Genomic DNA, 17772 nt, shown 5'->3' on the forward strand with positions numbered 1-17772 from the left:
TACTGTGCAAATCTTGAGAGTTGTTGTGTCTAAAACAGCAATTATTCTCAAATAATTTATTGTTCCAGCATCCGCAGTTCTTCGTTTTGTTTTAGCTATTATTGTTCTCCCCTTCATCCGTCACGCTGATGCAATGCTCAGGTATTGAGCAAGTATTTGGAATTACGAAATGTATATCTTTTATAAGTGGAATGCTCATTAGCCAGCATGAACTGTGACACTAAATACTTCGCGAGAGGAGCAGGCGTACTTCCCACATTGAGTTTTGATCCTTCCTACCCTCCGTTCAAATTCACTTACAGGCTGGAAAGTCGAATCTACCAAACACAAAGGGGAATTAATGAACTGAAATAAACTTAATGACAATTGCTGACGGTTTCTTGATCGATCGCATTTCCCTACATTTATATTTTTTTTAAAAACGGAGGTGATTTTAAGAAGTAGCGTGGCCACTGCGTTTTGGAGAAGTTGGGGAAAGAGGAAATCTCCTTGCAGGAATGGAAGGTTTCCCCTCTGGTTTGGGATGGGGTGTTCCCGCAGTGGGAATGCGGCAGATTGTGTTGTCAGAGAAGCGAACAGAATCAATCAGCCTCTCGCTGGAAGCGGTTTGGGTTCCGGGAAGCAGCGTTTTCCTGCCCCTTGTCAAAATCGCTCGCTGCCTGCACACACTGAGCAGCGGTGCAATTTTCCTCCTGCCGATATCTCTTGGAGGGGGGTTCGGGTTCTGAAATCCAGCTGCACCTTGTGGTCGAACCGTACGCCAGAGACGCTGCCTTCTTTGCGCAGGTCCCTGTCTTAGAGGATGGTGAATTGATTGTTTGATTCTCTCCCAAGTTTGTAGAATAAATGATAGAAGATACAATGACTCTGTTGTCTCTTTTAGGCCGCATCATGCGCTATTTTCTTCTGAGGCCGGAAACTTTGTTTCTATTGTGTATCAGCTTGGCTCTTTGGAGTTATTTCTTTCATACAGATGAAGTGAAGACCATCGTGAAATCGAGCCAAAATGCGGTGAAAATGATGAAAGGGAAAGTGGTGGAAATCATTCAGAACGATCGTTTCGGGGGACTGGATGTCCTGGATGCAGAGTTCTCCAAAACCTGGGAGTACAAGAGCAACAATGTGGCTGTTTATTCTATCCAAGGCAGGCGGGATCACATGGAAGACCGATTCGAAGTCCTCACTGACCTGGTGAACAAAAGTCATCCTTCCATCTTCGGGATTTTTGACGGGCACGGAGGAGAGGTGAGTCCAGTAAAAACAAACAGTAACAGTTTAAGGGCTTGAATGCTTTCGACATGTTCCCTTCCACAGTGAGATGAAATTCGAAGCGCACTGCGAGCTTTGGAAGGTAATAAAAGCAGAAAATGCTGGAAATATCAGGTCTGGCAGCATCAGTGGAGGAAGAAACAGAGTTAATGTTTCAGGTCGGTGACCTTTCAGCAGAACTCATCGACATGAAACGTTGACTGTCTCTCTTTTCCCAAGTGCTGTCAGACTGCTGAGTATCTCCAGCATTTTCTGTATTGCTTTTATACGTTGGACCTTCAGCATCCACAGAGCTTTCTGCTTTTCGAAGGTACCGGACAACTTAAATGTTAGTCGCAAGTGAAGTCTAAAAGCTGAAACCTGGGTTTGAAGATTAAGCTTTAGAGGAATTGTGATACCTCTTCTCAAATAACATCTAAACAATGAACGTCGCCACTTAGTTCATAGAAATATAGAGGAAAGCAGATAGAGTGCGTTTTAAATTTTGAAATCGCCATCGATGTCAGTTTCAGAAGAGTACGTTAGTGTAACTACTTGGAAATGTCATTTCAATCTAGCTATGCGAACAGTTGATACAGTTTATTCGTGTACTTGGAAAATTGTGTCCATTTTTAATATGTAGTTATGGATACACGACCAACCTTTTTAATACTGAAGTTTTAAGACTGAAGTTCTTCACAGAATTACAAAATGATTATAGCACAAGACCAGGCCATTAGGCACATCGTTTCTGCGGTTTCAAGAAGCAGAAACCTAGTACCACATCCTGACTTCTCCCCTTAACCCTATGTCTCCTTTTTTCAGACAATAATCCTATTCATTCTTGAATGTCTTGATTGAATCAACTCCACCACCACTCTCAAGCAGCACATTATGAATCCTAACTATTTACTGATTGATAAAGATCTTCCTGGTGTCACTATGTTTCTTTTATGAATTACCTTAAATCTGTACCTTCTTGTTCCTGATCCTTCCAACAATGCAAACAGTTTACCTCTATCTACTCTCACCAGACCCCTCATAACTTTGAATACTATGAAGGGGCAGCACAGTGGCTCATTGGTTAGCACTGCTGCCTCACAGCACCAGGGACCTGGGTTTGATTCCAGCCTCAGTCGACTGTGTGGAGTTTGCATATTCTCCATATGTCTGCGCGGGCTTCCTCCGGGTGCTTCAGTTTCCTCCCACAATCTAAAGATATACAGGTTAGGTGAATTGGCCACGCTAAATTGCCCATCATGTTCAGGGATGTGTAGATTAGGTGCATTAGTTAGGGGTAAGTGTAGAGTAATAGGGTATGGGAATAGGTCTGGGTGGATTACTCTTCAAAGGGTCAGTGTGGACTTGGGCCAACGGGCCTGTTTACATACTGTAGGGATTCTATGATGAAATCTCTTATTCACCTTCACATCTCCAAGGAAAGCAATCCCAACCTCTTTATCTATGGACTGAAATACAACACCCCTAGATGTGGTCTTGTGAATATTTTCTGCACTGTCTCTCATGCTTTCCCATTCTTGCTGAAGTATGGCATCCAGAACTGTGTGTGGTCCATTAACTGAGCCTGAATTAATGTTCTCTAAACATTTAATATAACTTCCTACCTCCATACATCTCTTACTAAAGTCTAGGATGCTGTTTACTGAATCTCTCTCTTAACCTGTCCCACAATTTCCATTGATTTTTGCACTTATACCCCCAGGTGGCTGTGCTCCTGCACTTCACTTTGGAATTGTACCTTTACTTTGTTCTGTATGGTCTTGCCACATTTCTTTGCTCTGTGTTAGCTTTAATCTGCCACTTTCCTACTTATTCTACCAACTTGTCCATGATTCCTACCATCATGTCCCCATCATGATTCCTAGTACTTCCAATATTCATATTGTCCACATATTTTGTAATTGTGATCTGTATATCAAGGTTGAGATTATTCATATATATCAGAGAGTAGGGATCCAAACACCAATCTCTGGGAAACTCCATTATAAACACTTCAATCTAATAATATCCATTAACTACTACTCTTGTTTCCTGTCACTCAATCAATTTTGTTTTGAGGTTGCTATTTACCCTTTTACTCTATGAACTCTAACTTAGCTCACAAGCCTGTGTTACTGCTCCTTTTTCCAATAACCTCACGTTTTATTCATAAGAAAATGTCCAGCAAGCGAACATACACAGTTTGTGCTTAACAAACCATACTGCCTTTATATAATTAACCTTATTCTCCCAAGTCATAGTGAATTTTGTCCTGAAATACTGTTTCTGGAAGCTACCCCATCATTATGGCTAAACTGACTTGCCTGCAACCACTGAAGTTATATTTGCATCCTTATCTTACCAAGGGTGTAAGATTTTAAGTTGTCCGTTCCCCAGGTACCACTGCTGAGTCAAACGAAGACAGAAAAAGATATGACTTGACTATCCACAATTTCATTTCTCATTATTGTTAGACACCACTAAGGCATTTTTGGTGTTTTATTAATTTTATGGACAGGCAGTCTATAAAATATCTCCTCTTAATTAATTTTAAACCTTTCCAATGACCTCCTCTTTCACCATGACTTGTCCAGGATCTCCTTCCTTGGTATGGATTGAGCCATGTTCCCAGTTCTATGAATGAATTCACTTTTTGGTCCTCAGTTGACCTCTCACTCCTTTTTACTATTTATATGCTTACAGTAGACTTTTGGATTCTGTCTTATTAACAGCCAGTCTCTCTTCATACTTTATTAGCTTATTTGTTTGTCAAATCCCCTCTGAACTTTTTGTATTCAGTCTGATTCTTGATTGTATTATCCATCTGATTGTTATCCTTGCCATAAATACACTTTTCATTCTACATTTTAATCCCGACATATTTTGACATCCAAGAGGTTTATCTTTGCCCTTTGCAAAAATATACTTTGACAATGCCCAATCTGTCTTTTCTTCGAAGGCAGTCCGTTATTCAGTTGTAGCTTTGTCTGCTGACTTATGATTCCAGTTTTGCTGTCAGTTCATTCTTACTCCTCTGAAATTACGTTTCTCCCAATTAATTATTCTTACCATGAATTGTTTCTTGCCCTTTTCCATTGCCATTCTAAACCTTATGACATAGTATTCAATGCCTCTTAAACATTCCCTACTGACATTTCATCCTGTCTTTTTTCTCACTGGATTGGAAACATACTGGTGTGTACATTTTCCTGAACTTGTCCTTGTCTGCCTTTATAATGCTACTATCCCAGTTTATAAGTAAAGTGTGCCATTATATATGTTCTATAATTATTTAACTTCAGGTTTTCTTGCACATTTGTTCCTCTACATTTTCCTCATTCATTGGTAGCCTATTGACTACACTACTCATCTCTTATAATCCTTAGCTCTGGCCAGAGTCTGTTCTTTACCCCACTGCACATCTTGTCTCTCCCACACTGCACTTCTTAGTCAGCATTGCTACCCTCCCCTCACTATCTACCTATATTATTAGTGCAATGTGGACCATGACTGTTGATTATTCATCCGTCCCCATCAGAGTACTCTACAGCCATTGTGAAAACCTTGACCCTAGCACCAGCAAGGTTCACATATTATCCTAGATTCACATACTTAGCAACAGTGGCATCTGTCTGTTTACCTAACTAGTAAATATGATGTTGTCCTTCCAACTTTTGTTCCCCTGTCTATAGCTGAGGGAACCATGGTGCCACAGACTTACTTTGGCCACATTCTCCTGATCAACCATCATTTTCATTCATATTGGTTTAGGGTATTTCTCCCTACACCACTCCACTGGTCACAACATATATTTAAATGTTTTAACCAGTTACTGATATGACCAATTATATAATTTGTCTGCATTGTTTTAAAACAAAAAAAGGCCATTGACCAAGTTTCTTTAATAAGAAACATCAGAACTATTGATTTATTGTAATAACTAGACTTGTTTGATAAAGTTACAATTTGCCTAACTTGCAGTTTGAAATATAAAGGTGTAAAATATTTATCTTTCTAAATAACCCTCACACGCACTGAAGAAAAAATAAGAACATTTTCTCTGCAGAAAACAAAACACTTTGGTCAAAATCATTAATTCTCGGGGAATAAAAGGATAAGACATGAAATATTCTAGATGGCTTTAAGGCCTTGCAAATCTCCTGTAAGTACATGGGTCGCTTGACCTAGACAATTACCACTTGACACACATGGCTATCTCTCCAAATTCTCTTCACTAAGTGCATTCAAAAGGAAGTCTTTCAGAAGACCTTCAGGAGCAATAGCTGTTTCAGCTCTTACTCAGAATTCTCAAGAGGATTTATAAGGAAGGTGATGGGCATCTTATCTCTTCACAGGCTGTATCCCAACTGAGCTCCAAACAATCTCAAATAGACACACTCCTGACAGCCCTAAACCTAGACTTGACTTCCAGTCAATCCAACCGTTTAGATGAAGACACGTGACTCCCACTGAACAAGTACAAGCAGTTAGCTTAAGTCATCTGACTTCCACTAAGTGTCTTTTTAAAAGAAAAATGTCCCACAAGGTTCCTTCAGTGACCTTTGAAAACAAACAGGGCAAGGTACCTTGCTAGTACTTGAAGTGAATCAATTTTCACAATCTTTTAGAAGTGAGTTGTCTGAAAATGCCAGTAATGGAAGTCTTTTTGTGACAATATTCAGAGTCGAATATTGCATGGAAAATGAGATGCAATAAGGTGCACTGTCTGAAAATTGCATTTTGATTGGTGGTCATCTATTACCTTTCCCCCTTCATAATCTTATGCTGTGGGATAACGTTCATACATTTGCTATTCATGATGCTCTAAACTTTGCAGCAGTGATGCCAGCTGCTTCTTAAATTCAGAAATCCAGAGCTCAATTTCCTGCATATTTGATTATCTAGATCATAGGAAGCATCTTGAAGATATCACATAATGCAGGATGTACACTCCAGAGATCAGAGTACCGATGCTATTCTGTTGTCTTTTAGATAATAAACCTTATTCTCCACCTTGAAAAAGACACATCAACTACTTATTTCCCATCTGTTGACAGAAGTTAAAAATAGGGAAAGTTAATTAAATGCTTAAATTAATATTTTTAATGTTTTAAATTTCAAAATGTTAGACTCACTCCCTAACTTTGGAGCAAAGGAAAAAGTGCCAAGCATTTTTGGACACATGAAACTGTAATAGTTAGCTAGTGTTTGTATTGGTAAATGTGAGGTAGCAGTTTGTGGTCAAAGAATAAGCATAATTCATTTAATGAGGAAAGTAGGGTGATCTAGAAGAGCAAAGGACGTTGGTTTCACAAAAGAATATAAGTAGATAAGTCTATAAAAAGAGGTAATTGGAACATTGGCAGAAAGGACTGGGCCTTGTATCAAAAATTATACAATATAAGTCAAGATATAATGGTAAATCTGCAGAAAAGTTGGAAAGTACTGTGTATAGTTTTGAATTTCACAATCAGGAGATTTTCTTCTTCTAAATTACATTTTGTAGCTTTACAAGTTTAAGTCCAGTTTGAACAGCCAGGTGATGTGATAGGTGGATTACATTGAATACAGTAGCAGATTTTGGTAGATCACATTCATTCATAATATAGTGAACACTCTGATCCAGGTGACCACATCAACATAGTAGTTTGTGCTTGAAATTTTATTAGAAAGGGTGTGATGTCCTTGCATGGAGAATGCAGATTCTGCTGAGTGTAGACTACTGTTTTTGAGGAAGCTCCAATCCTGAACATTCCACTGTCAGATCACTCACCCTGTTGTTGATGTAGCCCACAAGTTGAGCCATTGTCATTTTTTTCTCTCAGAAACCTGCATTTCTCAAAGCTTTATTCACAAAGAATGGTAGTGTCACAAATTTGATGTGGGGGAGGTGACAGCCACCACATGATCTACCTGTTTTAACTAATGTGATCATTTCAGTCTATTCAACTAGAAATGACTGGGTCACTGATTTATGAGGGTGATGCCTGGTAGATATTTTTTGCAGTTTTTCTTTTGTGAGGGAGACTCCAGGTGAATTAACAGAAGCATTTAAAACATTTAAAACAGAGGCAAGGATGGAGCAGGGTAGAAAGAAACTTGAAGTTTCCAGTAAAAATGTGGTAATTAATACAATAAAATCGCAAGGCAAAATAGAACAAAGAATATGAGACTTTTTTGAAATTCAGTCGATTTGAAGTCTTAGTAATTGAGACTTAGATATTTAAGGATAGTTTAGATACATCATTGAAGAAAAAGTGCTGTTAACCTTTAGGAACAGGTGTGTGGGGAAAGCAGTTCTTACGACTAGAATGCAAGTGCGCCCAGTTGAACTGTCTGTTTGATAGGATGGTCACTGATGGGAGAGCACAGCAGTTCAGGCAGCATCCGAGGAGCAGTAAAATCGATGTTTCAGGCAAAAGCCCTTCATCAGGAATAAAGACAGAGAGCCTGAAGCGTGGAGAGATAAGCTAGAGGAGGGTGGGGGTGGGGAGAAAGTAGCATAGAATCAGGGCAGAGGAAATGACCTGGGAGTTGCAGTGGAAGAGGGACTCCCTGAGATTCTTGTAGAGAGAGGAGGAAAACCTCTTCAGGGCAGGCATCCTTGCAAGAGGATTCGCATTAGGGTTAAAATCAACTAGGTAAAAACAATGATGCCTGAACTGCTGTGCTCTTCCAGCACCACTAATCTAGAATCTGGTTTCCAGCATCTGCAGTCATTGTTTTTACCTGGTCATTGATCGGGTCAACCATCTTTTTATATCTTTATCATGTGCAAGGTGGGAAACTGAATTTACATCACATTGATTTATATTGCATACTAACTTAACACACTTTTTGGTTTGATCTTAATTTAAAATAATTACATATCTTTTCTTGGATTCCCTGAGAGGTATTTTTCCAGAACTAAATTCCAAAGTTCACACATCACAAAGAAGTGCACCCAAATTTTCTTCAAGTTTATTTGGTAGCCTTTCTGGAGAGCATAAACAGCTATCTGGCAGTTTGCTGTTTAAGGTGTCCCCTGAACTACATTTGCTGTTTCAAGTTGAAAATGTTATTGGAAGGGCAAAGATAAATCTGAAATGTACAGCAATAACATGGTTTCTGTTTGCGTCAGATCTTTGACATTTATGTCTTTGTGACACTAAGCATAACTATAGCATAATTTTGAATAGTAGACCAGGTCATAGCAACCAAAGATAATAGTACTGGCAAATGAATCAGTGTTACCATGGTTTGTAAGGTAGTAAGAATGGACTATAATATTTACATTGCGTTTTTTAACTGCAAAATAGACAAAATTAACTTGTCTGAAAGAGCTAAGGTGATTTTATAACACGTTTATTATGTTGAGGCTAGTGGTTTGTTCTTCCCCATTGCCATTTTATCAGAAACAAAAAAAGTAATTGCTGAGAAAATTCAGCAGGTCTTGCAGCATCTGTGTAGAGAAAGCAAATTTAAAATTTCGAGTCCAGTGACTCTTTCTTCTTTGGTTTAAACGTTGTCATTTTATCAATTCGGATTTTATATAATCGTTTACCTCAACTTTCGCCTCAACTCTCTTAGTAAAATGTATTTTTTGCTCATTTAAGTTCTCTCTCAAACTTAGGTTATTTTTGGTTTTCCTGTAATTGTGAAACGTTACATTAAACTTGTCACACAGTATTCACTGCTTTTTTTGTTTCCCGAACTCAAAAACGAGTGCGTATATTGGAGAACTTGAAAACGTAGCAATCTTGATGTTGACCTTCAGAAGTGTTTTCCATATCAATGTTTAACTACAGCTGCTGAAAAAATTATTCATGTAACCCTTTCTAAAACCAGCGTACCTATTGGTTCAGCGACATGAGGGTTGGTGAAGATGAAGGTAGTGACAGAGTGGGGTTGGAGGCAGTGTCTGGGTGGTGAGCTGGTTTAGACAAGTGGGAGCAGTTCTTTGACTTCAGCCAGTGAGCTCTCATTTATGACTGAGCATTTCATAGCTTCACAAGCAGCTGTGCCTTAAAGCGGACTAAGACGTGTCCGGACTACTAAATGAGTGATACATTATCAATCACCTAAGCTCTGCTCCGTCCTTCCGGAATGAACATTAATTTAACATTCGACTTCCAGCGAAGCGTCCCTCAGGGTGCAAGTGCGTTCACTGATAACTCCCTTTCCACGAAAGGAATTTGGTTGCTAACTTTAATCCGACCAAATCTTGCATATTTCATTCCACTTGCTCCCTTGAAATTAAATACCAGTTGGTGTATTTACAACCCACGTTTATCGCCTGTAATGTGACATGCATCAAGCGTTTAATAAAAGATGAAGGTGATGCCTCCAATATAAGGATAATTCGCTTAATTTGTTGCACGCTCCCGTAAAATCTACGGCTGGATATGGAAGATGCTAGAATTTATAATTATAATTACAACGAGTATGTCTGGCTAGTTCGTTTTTGCATATGCTATTCTATGGGCAGAAGGCTTTTTATTTAACAGAACATTTGCAACCACTTCACAGTGGAAACCCTTAACAGCAATACTAGCAAAGTGCAAACATTGACCAAGGCCAGACAACAGATGATAAAAACAGCTTGTGGTAGAATTATTCTTGGGATCAGATCTTCATTACTTAATTTTGTTGCAACCAGTTTTACTTATGAACTGTAGCAGATTAACTTCACTGCAAACGACATACTTTGTAGGAAGGCACATATAAACACATCAACAATTACCTTCAAATTTCCCTTTAACCATTCCTGTATCTTAACTTGGAATTATATCTTTTTTTTATTGATGGGTGAAATTACCTAAACATTTACTTGTATTGTAAGGACTGCAGCTTTAAAGAAGATGACTGACCAGCACCTTCTCAAGGGGAATTAGGGATGGTGTCTAGTATTACCCACATCCCAGAAATAATTGAAACTTAGAGCCCTATCTTTTTCAAATATCTGTTTGCTACATGTCTTAGTTATTTGTCATTTCAGTGTAAACTTGGCTGCAATGCCAGTACTTTCATCTCAAAGTAGTAAGAGTATAGATGTAAATGCCATACTAGCATACCAGGATTTGAACACACCATCTAGGCTGACACTTCAATCAATGATAAGACTGGCATATTTTTGAAGGTGGCATACTTAAAATGTTGTACTAAGGTCCTGATTCTGTTAAAATGATTTAAATTTGCATTAAAGGTCGCACTGCAATTCTCACAGGGGAACAGAGTTCCTCAAATGCTCTGGTCATTATTTAACTGTTTGAAATAAATTACTGAAGAATAATTATTATGTTTGCTTTTGTGATGGTGGTTAATGCACTGCAAAATAAAATTGAGATATTTTAGTGGTGAAAAGCTGCTATAAAGAAGCATTTCTTTCCTTCTAACATGGGCACTCTAACCATGTTCCAAAATGAAGATGTCATATATATGTATTATGTTTAGTGATATTAGAAACAAGTGAAGAAGTTAAATGACTTACAGCAATTTTTTTTCCAAGGGATGAGGTTCAGTAGATCAGTATAAAAATCTTTCTGTGTATGATAATATGCAGTTAGTGAATATAGTGTAAACTCCTGAAGTTGAAGATGAGCAAAACTAAAAAAATTATGAGCATTTTTTTCATTAAAGAGGTGCTACATGACCCATCTGAAATAAGCAAAACAAATTAAGTGATTTTGAAAAAATGGGAATGGAATTTTAGACAAAGTAGGAGATTCAGAACAGTTTTAAGCAAAATTATTTTCCAATCAGTAAACTATAAGAAGCATTGCCAGAAACATATAGGACACATTATACACATGGAGTCAGAATGATCTGGACAAGAAAATGAAAAAAATAGTTTAGGGAAAAACCAAAAGGATGCTGAAAATCAGAAACAAAAATCAAATTGCAGGAAAAATTTAGCAGGTCTAGTAGCATCTATAGAGAGAAATCAGAGTTAACTTTTCAGGTCTAACAACTCTTCAGAGGTGTAAAGATGCTGCCAGACCTGCATCTTTAGAACTCTGAAGAAGGGTCATTGGACCAGAAATGTTGACTCTGATTTCTCTCCACCTGCTGAGTTTTTCCAGCAATTTCTGATTTTGTTTCCGATAATGATTTAAGGTAAAGTTGAGGCCTGGATCACTGGTACCTGACTAGGTTTAACTGTTAGCTACAATCATTTCTTCTATTTTTGCTTAGCAATCTGTTAAATTGATAGGTTGACTAGCTGCCAGTCTGAGATCAACAGTAAGAGATCACTGCTCAGGAGTCATCGGGTGAAGTTCCCTGGCAACTGCAGATTGGGAGAGGAGGGGAAGTGCATGCAAACATGAGAAAAATGTTTGAGGTGAGGAAGCTATGGGATTATAGAGACAATCAGGAACATACAAACCCAGCAATTATTGGGGAAGGGGGCAAATAGGAAGTTCTGTGATTGCCACAGGAAGTGGACTGGGAGATATGTGATGATGCTGCTCCTTTAACAAGGTTAGGTTGTCTATGGTAGTTTTTTTTTCAGGAGATTGTAAAGACACAGGCTTCTAAATGTCTGCTGTAGATTCATCTACTTGAGGAAGCTTCTAAGTTTTAAAAGAAACGCTTGTACAATGAAAGGGAAGTGGCTAGTTCTCACAGCGCAGCTTTTCTCTGATTTGGTTTGGTTTTAGCAAGCAGTCTGGCTGTCTGGTTTTGAGGCTGGTCCAAGAAACAGCTACATGGAAGAAGGTGTTGCATGCTGAATCTCTCTGCCATCTTTCTCTCCCCTGTAAGACCCTGTGTTTGATTTTAACTTTTTTGCCAAGGGGCTTTTATGGGGATTGTTGCAAGTACTTAGGGCAGCAGCATTAAGTTGGGATAATCTACTGGGTTTTCAGATAAGTGAAGTTATTCTGTGTATGCTGTTCTCATTTGTGTTTCATTCGATATTCCTGTAAATAAATTTTGTTTTGTTTGAAACGAAGTGCTTGGGCCAGCTGCATCACTCCTGGAATATCCACCATACACTTGCTTGAAACTGCCAATAAAGTTAGGGTCCAAGCTACTTTCTTGAAATGTTTTGAGTGGTCTGGCCTGGTCCATAAGAGATGAGAGGAGCCAAAGACCACAATCAGAAGGGAAGTCAGAAGTTTTCTTCAGGGCTTGGGGAGAACTACTGATCTTTTCAGCCCACAATGAGTGTTGTAGAAGGGACAAAGAACCAGCACTTTCTGCCTCCTCTTACTGCAATTTCAAAAACACATTTGACAACTTAAATTTAAATTGGAGGCCTGACTGCCTTTTAGAATTCTGAGGCAAAAGTGAGGACTGCAGATGCTGGAAACCAGAGTTTAGATTAGGGTGGTGCTGGAAAAGCACAGCAGGTCAGACAGCATCCAAGGAGCAGGGAAATCGACGTTTCGGGCAAAAGCCCTTCAGGAATGATGAAATGTTTCGGGCTTTTGCCCGAAATGTTGATTTTCCTGCTCCTCGGATGCTTTTCCAGCACCACCCTAATCTAAACTTTTATAATTCTGACTCAAATATGCTAATGAAGTGTCCCACCTTTCCAGAGTGGGACACTAGAATTCTACAAAATCTTTCACCATGAAAATTGAAAATAAGCACAAAAACGCTGGTAAAACCCAGCAGGTCAAGAAGTATCTGTGAAGAGAAACAGCTAAAGTTTCAATCAATGAGCTTGCATGAGAACTGCTTTGACCAAGCATTTGATCATTTGATGCACTATGTGGCTCAGTGTAACATTTATAGAGTGATGTAGTCATACAGTACGGAAACAGAATCTTTAGACAACCATAATCCCAAACTAAACTAGTTCTACTTGACTGTGCTTGGCCCCTGTCCCTCCAAACATTTCTTATTCATATCCTTACCGAAATGTCTTTTTAATGTTGTAACTGTACCCATGTCCACCATCCAAGTTCATTCCCCACAAATTGTTTCATAATTTTCTTGTGAAGTGCTTCAAAATGTTATATTAATTGAAGGGGAGATATAAAGGTAAGTAATTGCCCTTCCAAATATAAAGTGTAATAGTTATCTCTTTTTTTTATTAAAACTTTTAGATGTGGTGTATATTCTATTATAACACATTGTTAAATCCTTCTTGCTACTCTTAAAGATAATGCTATGACAGGCCTTTTCAGTGTTTCGGTAAAATGCAACCTTCAGCTGTTGATATCTGACGTACTGGAAGGACAACATTTATTTTATTTCTAGTATAAATTATGGAAAATGAAGTTTGGACAATGCTTTACAGAGATGGAATCAGTGTTTTTTTTTGTTTACAACTTGAAGACAAAGCAGAACTGTGTGGTTTAGGAACTAACACCTCCAGTGAACTCCAAATTCTCAGTTCAATTAAATGGGTTTCCAACAATTATTGAATTTCTGTTTCCATCTGACCTTGTTTTTCTTAGCTCAACCAATATGGATGCTGTTTTATCAGTCCAGATTCTGCTACATCATGTCCAGATAACGTAGTACATCCAGGTGTATCTCAACAGATTATCTTATACTTACTAAGTAATTGTATCATATCCTCTCATTGTACTTCCTCTAAATATGAAAACAGGATTTAATTGTCCTAATACTTCTGTGTTAGTTAGTCGAAATGTAGGAGGTTTGCTTTGAGAATTATCACTCCTATCTCATTTTTCTTGCTTCTATCATGTTCCACTACTCTTACCAACTGGCACACTTGTTCCTCCTTATCCTCTTTCCTATGATGGTACATTTTCAATATGTTTATGTGACATAACTTTAACGATTATGTCTTTTTTTTGGTTTTATAAAATTGGGCACAGAAATGAGAGCTTTTTTTTAGAAAGCAAATAACCTGGTAGTCAAGGCAAGCATTGTAAACTACTATTTGTACAAGCAGTAATTGAAATTCAGATTACAGGTAATCTGGAGCCAAGGGTGTGGACAGATGCTGCTCTTGTTAACAACAAGAAGTTGATTGGTCTTGGATTAGTGACAGTTATCAATGTCAGAGGCCATTTGCTTGCCAACAACTGAGTGATTGGTTCTCAGGTAGCACAGCAGCTTGGAGCTAGAAACAACTGAAAGGAACACAGAGAGAGAGAGATGCAAGTTGTCTCCCATGCCAGAACCTGCAAGTTCTCTTCAGGCAACGATGCAGTTTAAACCTGATGAATACCACTTAGCTTTCCTGCAGCAGTTGGTGTCAGCTTTCAGTGTTGAATTGATATGCCAGAGACACTTTCCAAGTGAATCAGTTAGTTTGTACTTCTTACAAACGAGGAAAGAAAGAAAACTGAACACCAAAGTGTCTGGATCACCAAGTAAGAGTCATTCCAACATCAGAACCAGGAAGCAAAGACCACTGAACTGACTTTTCAGTTTTTCTAACTCTACTAATAATCATTTTTCCCTATTTGTTTGTTTGCATGCATATAAAAGGAAGTTGAAAAGAGGATTCGATTTTTTGTTAGTAGTGTTATATATCAATAGTTTATATCTGATTACGTGTAGCTAGAGTCTTACTTGTACTAAATAACATGTATTGTTCAGTACAGAAATCTGATACAGAAATCTTGGTCTGAAAATGAGATAAATTGAGGTACAGTGCATTCTTTGAAATAATTGAATATATGGTATGAATCTGGGAATAGTGGGGCTCAATTTATAACACATTTCTCCGATGAGCCATAGCTTAACTGATTCTTCTTCCTCAGTTAAGGAATATTTATCAAATAAATCAATTTACTAACCATCCTAATTAATCTTTTGCACCACTGAATTTTGCTTTCTAAGGTTCACATTACAAAGGCAACAATTACAATATTTTATCTCTCACTTGAAATGCTCTACTTACTGAATGTTTTTCTACCATTCTTTCACTTGTGAAGCTTTCAAATGCTCTTGTACTAACCTACATCCTCCTGAGACTTTCTAGAAACATGCTCATGCTATCCAACATTGAAGATCCTTTTTGTTCAAGAACTCCACAATGACCAGTGTCATGTCACCATTTACTTATACGTGGAGAGTCCTTAACATTGATCTAGCTCCCTTCCAGCCAGTTATGATTGAACAGGATGTGGCAATATCAGACTTTGGATGCAGAAAGATCCAGTCCTGGCAAAACGGAAACACCTGGTCGTGATGGGGCAAGCCAAAGGGCCATCATTTTCCACATACCATGAGTAAATTAAAGAATATTCCAGAAGCTGTTCCTTTAAAGCCAATTACAACAATGTGCAGGTGGAAAAATCAACATTTTTAAACATTTTTACACAATGAAATATCAATTGAAATACAGTTACACCAAGCTACCAACTTCATGTTTAAAGTTTTTCAGAACATATTTTGGATATGAATGTCTTGATGTCTACTGCATTTCATCCACAAACACAGGGAGCTGTCAAGAGATACAATCAGAGTCTCAAGACAATGGTTAAGGCATATTGTCATGATACTGACAGGGTTTGGGAAAAAGGATCGAGTTTTTGGTATTTGCAATCAGGGGTTCCCCCAAAGGAATTTACTGGATTCAGTCTATTTGACTTTACATGTGGTCATGAGATAAATGATTCACTAAAATTGATCAAGAAAATGTTTGTAAGATAGAGATGATTACTCAATATTGGATAACATGTCCATGTGTCTAGGGACACTCACAGGAGCATGTAAAGTAGCACAGGGGCTTTTAAAACCTTCCACAGGCAAAGATGAAAGAATGGACAGACAAATGTTTGCAATTGGAGTGTAGGAGAGAAAGTGTTAGTGTTATTACCCTTACACAGTAAATCGTTAAAGCAAATTCAGTATTCTGTACAAGGTAATTAAGAGAGTTAATAAAATAACTTATTTGACAGGCAATTCAAATCGCAGAAAGAAACCATGGTTATGTTACATAAGCATGTTACAATGATATATCTGTAATCATCGAGAGGAAGACCGAAAAAAACAAATGTCAGAAGATAAGAGTAGTGGATGTGACAGAGACAAAAAGAGTGAGGAAGAAGGGGACAGACAGTTCACAAACTGAACCTCCTAAAATATGATTAGTCAATACAGAAGTGCTGGAACAATTAAACATTGTATTCTTGTATTAAGAGGAAGGACAACAGGAAGAACAAGTAAGGTTACTTAGGAAATTCAAGAAATTCTGTAGAGATTCATTGGGGTGAACAATGTTAACTAGTATTGGTGTGAATGTCGGGGTTTCAATATCAATATCTCCAAACCCATGACTACCACCATCTAAATGGACAAAGGCAGCATATACTTGGAACACCAACACCAGTAAATTCTACTCCAAGCAAATCACTATCTTGACTTTGAAATATATTGCCATTCCTTAAGTGTTGTTGCGTCAAAATCCTGGCACTCCCTCTCTAACAGCATTGTGGGAGTACCTACACTCGAGAAATAGTACAACTTGATTTCCAGCATACTTTTCCCATCAGATTGATGATAATCCCGTGTGACATCCAAAACAATTAATTCTTTATGTGGCTATATAATTGAAAATACCTTAAAATGCTGATTTATTTATCAGTTATTTTTTTCAACTGAAAGGCAAGGAGACTATCATTCCATTTACTAAACTGACTTTTTAAATTAATTTTAATTTTGAAAACAAAATCCTCCCTGAGGAAACCAATTAGAAAAGAGGCAGGAAAAGGATAAAGGAAATAGATTGTGAGAGAAGGGCTTTCTACATTTTCATCACTTGCTTTTGATGTAAGCAGAAGTTGGGTGAGTTAATATTTGGTTAAGGTTAGGTAAATGACAGCTGAACAAATGGCAAAAAGAGGACACAGGACATGAGCAGATAATTCAAAGAGTGGAGATAGAACTAGTGATGCAAGTGAGGACAGTAATAAGATGAAATAATGGACATTGAAGGAGTAGAGTATATAATGAGTGAGAGTTTTGGAAGACCCATGAGTACTTGTGGAGGTACACATTTTCTCTACAATGGCAACCCCCAAACTCAACCTTTAGAACTTGATAGTCCCTCTTCTTTCCTACATTATGCTCTAGTATTAGCCTCTCCATCCAGAAGAAGACATTGAGAAAAACAGAGAAGACAAAAGAAACATAGAAGCTGTAAAAGCCTGACATAAAGAAATACTAATTCCATCACAGCAGAGACAGGAATTAGTGGTATACTTCTACTAAACATGTGCAAGACTGCAGGAAAATATACACATTATGAATTACATATAAATAATATATTTTAGTTTCTTTAATTCAAATGGAGAGGTTGTACTCATTTGTCTATTTCATGAGTGAAACAACTCAGCCTTAGTTGCATTTTATTAGTATAGTCTGCAATTATAATTTAAATCTTGAGATATTGTATGACAGTTTCAAAGATATTTATTAGATAGTTGCTATGTAAACACAGCTCTTCAGAGTGTTTGTTCAAAGTTTATGGCTGAAAATATATTGGTTCATCCTAAGTGTTTTCATAGGTTCTTCTACAGTTGACAGAAAGCAATACATTACATCGACTGGAGTGCTATTCCCTTGTATTTAGTGTCTCAAAATGAAAAAAAAAAGAATGGCATGTCTTAT

General features: G+C 37.8%; 1 protein-coding gene across 1 annotated transcript in view; it reads left to right on the plus strand.

Moving 5' to 3' along the window:
* The first annotated feature begins 332 nt into the window (after nt 1-332).
* Nucleotides 333-17772, plus strand: part of ppm1lb (protein phosphatase, Mg2+/Mn2+ dependent, 1Lb) — a 173914-nt gene continuing 156474 nt past the window's right edge. Inside the window, exon 1 of the mRNA XM_072572708.1 lies at nt 333-1245. Coding sequence (XP_072428809.1) covers nt 847-1245 — 399 coding nt within the window. The 5' untranslated portion in view covers nt 333-846. The remainder of the gene's footprint in view (nt 1246-17772) is intronic.

The sequence above is a fragment of the Chiloscyllium punctatum genome, chromosome 6 (genome assembly GCF_047496795.1).
Source record: "Chiloscyllium punctatum isolate Juve2018m chromosome 6, sChiPun1.3, whole genome shotgun sequence".
In the NCBI taxonomy this organism is placed as follows: domain Eukaryota; kingdom Metazoa; phylum Chordata; class Chondrichthyes; order Orectolobiformes; family Hemiscylliidae; genus Chiloscyllium; species Chiloscyllium punctatum.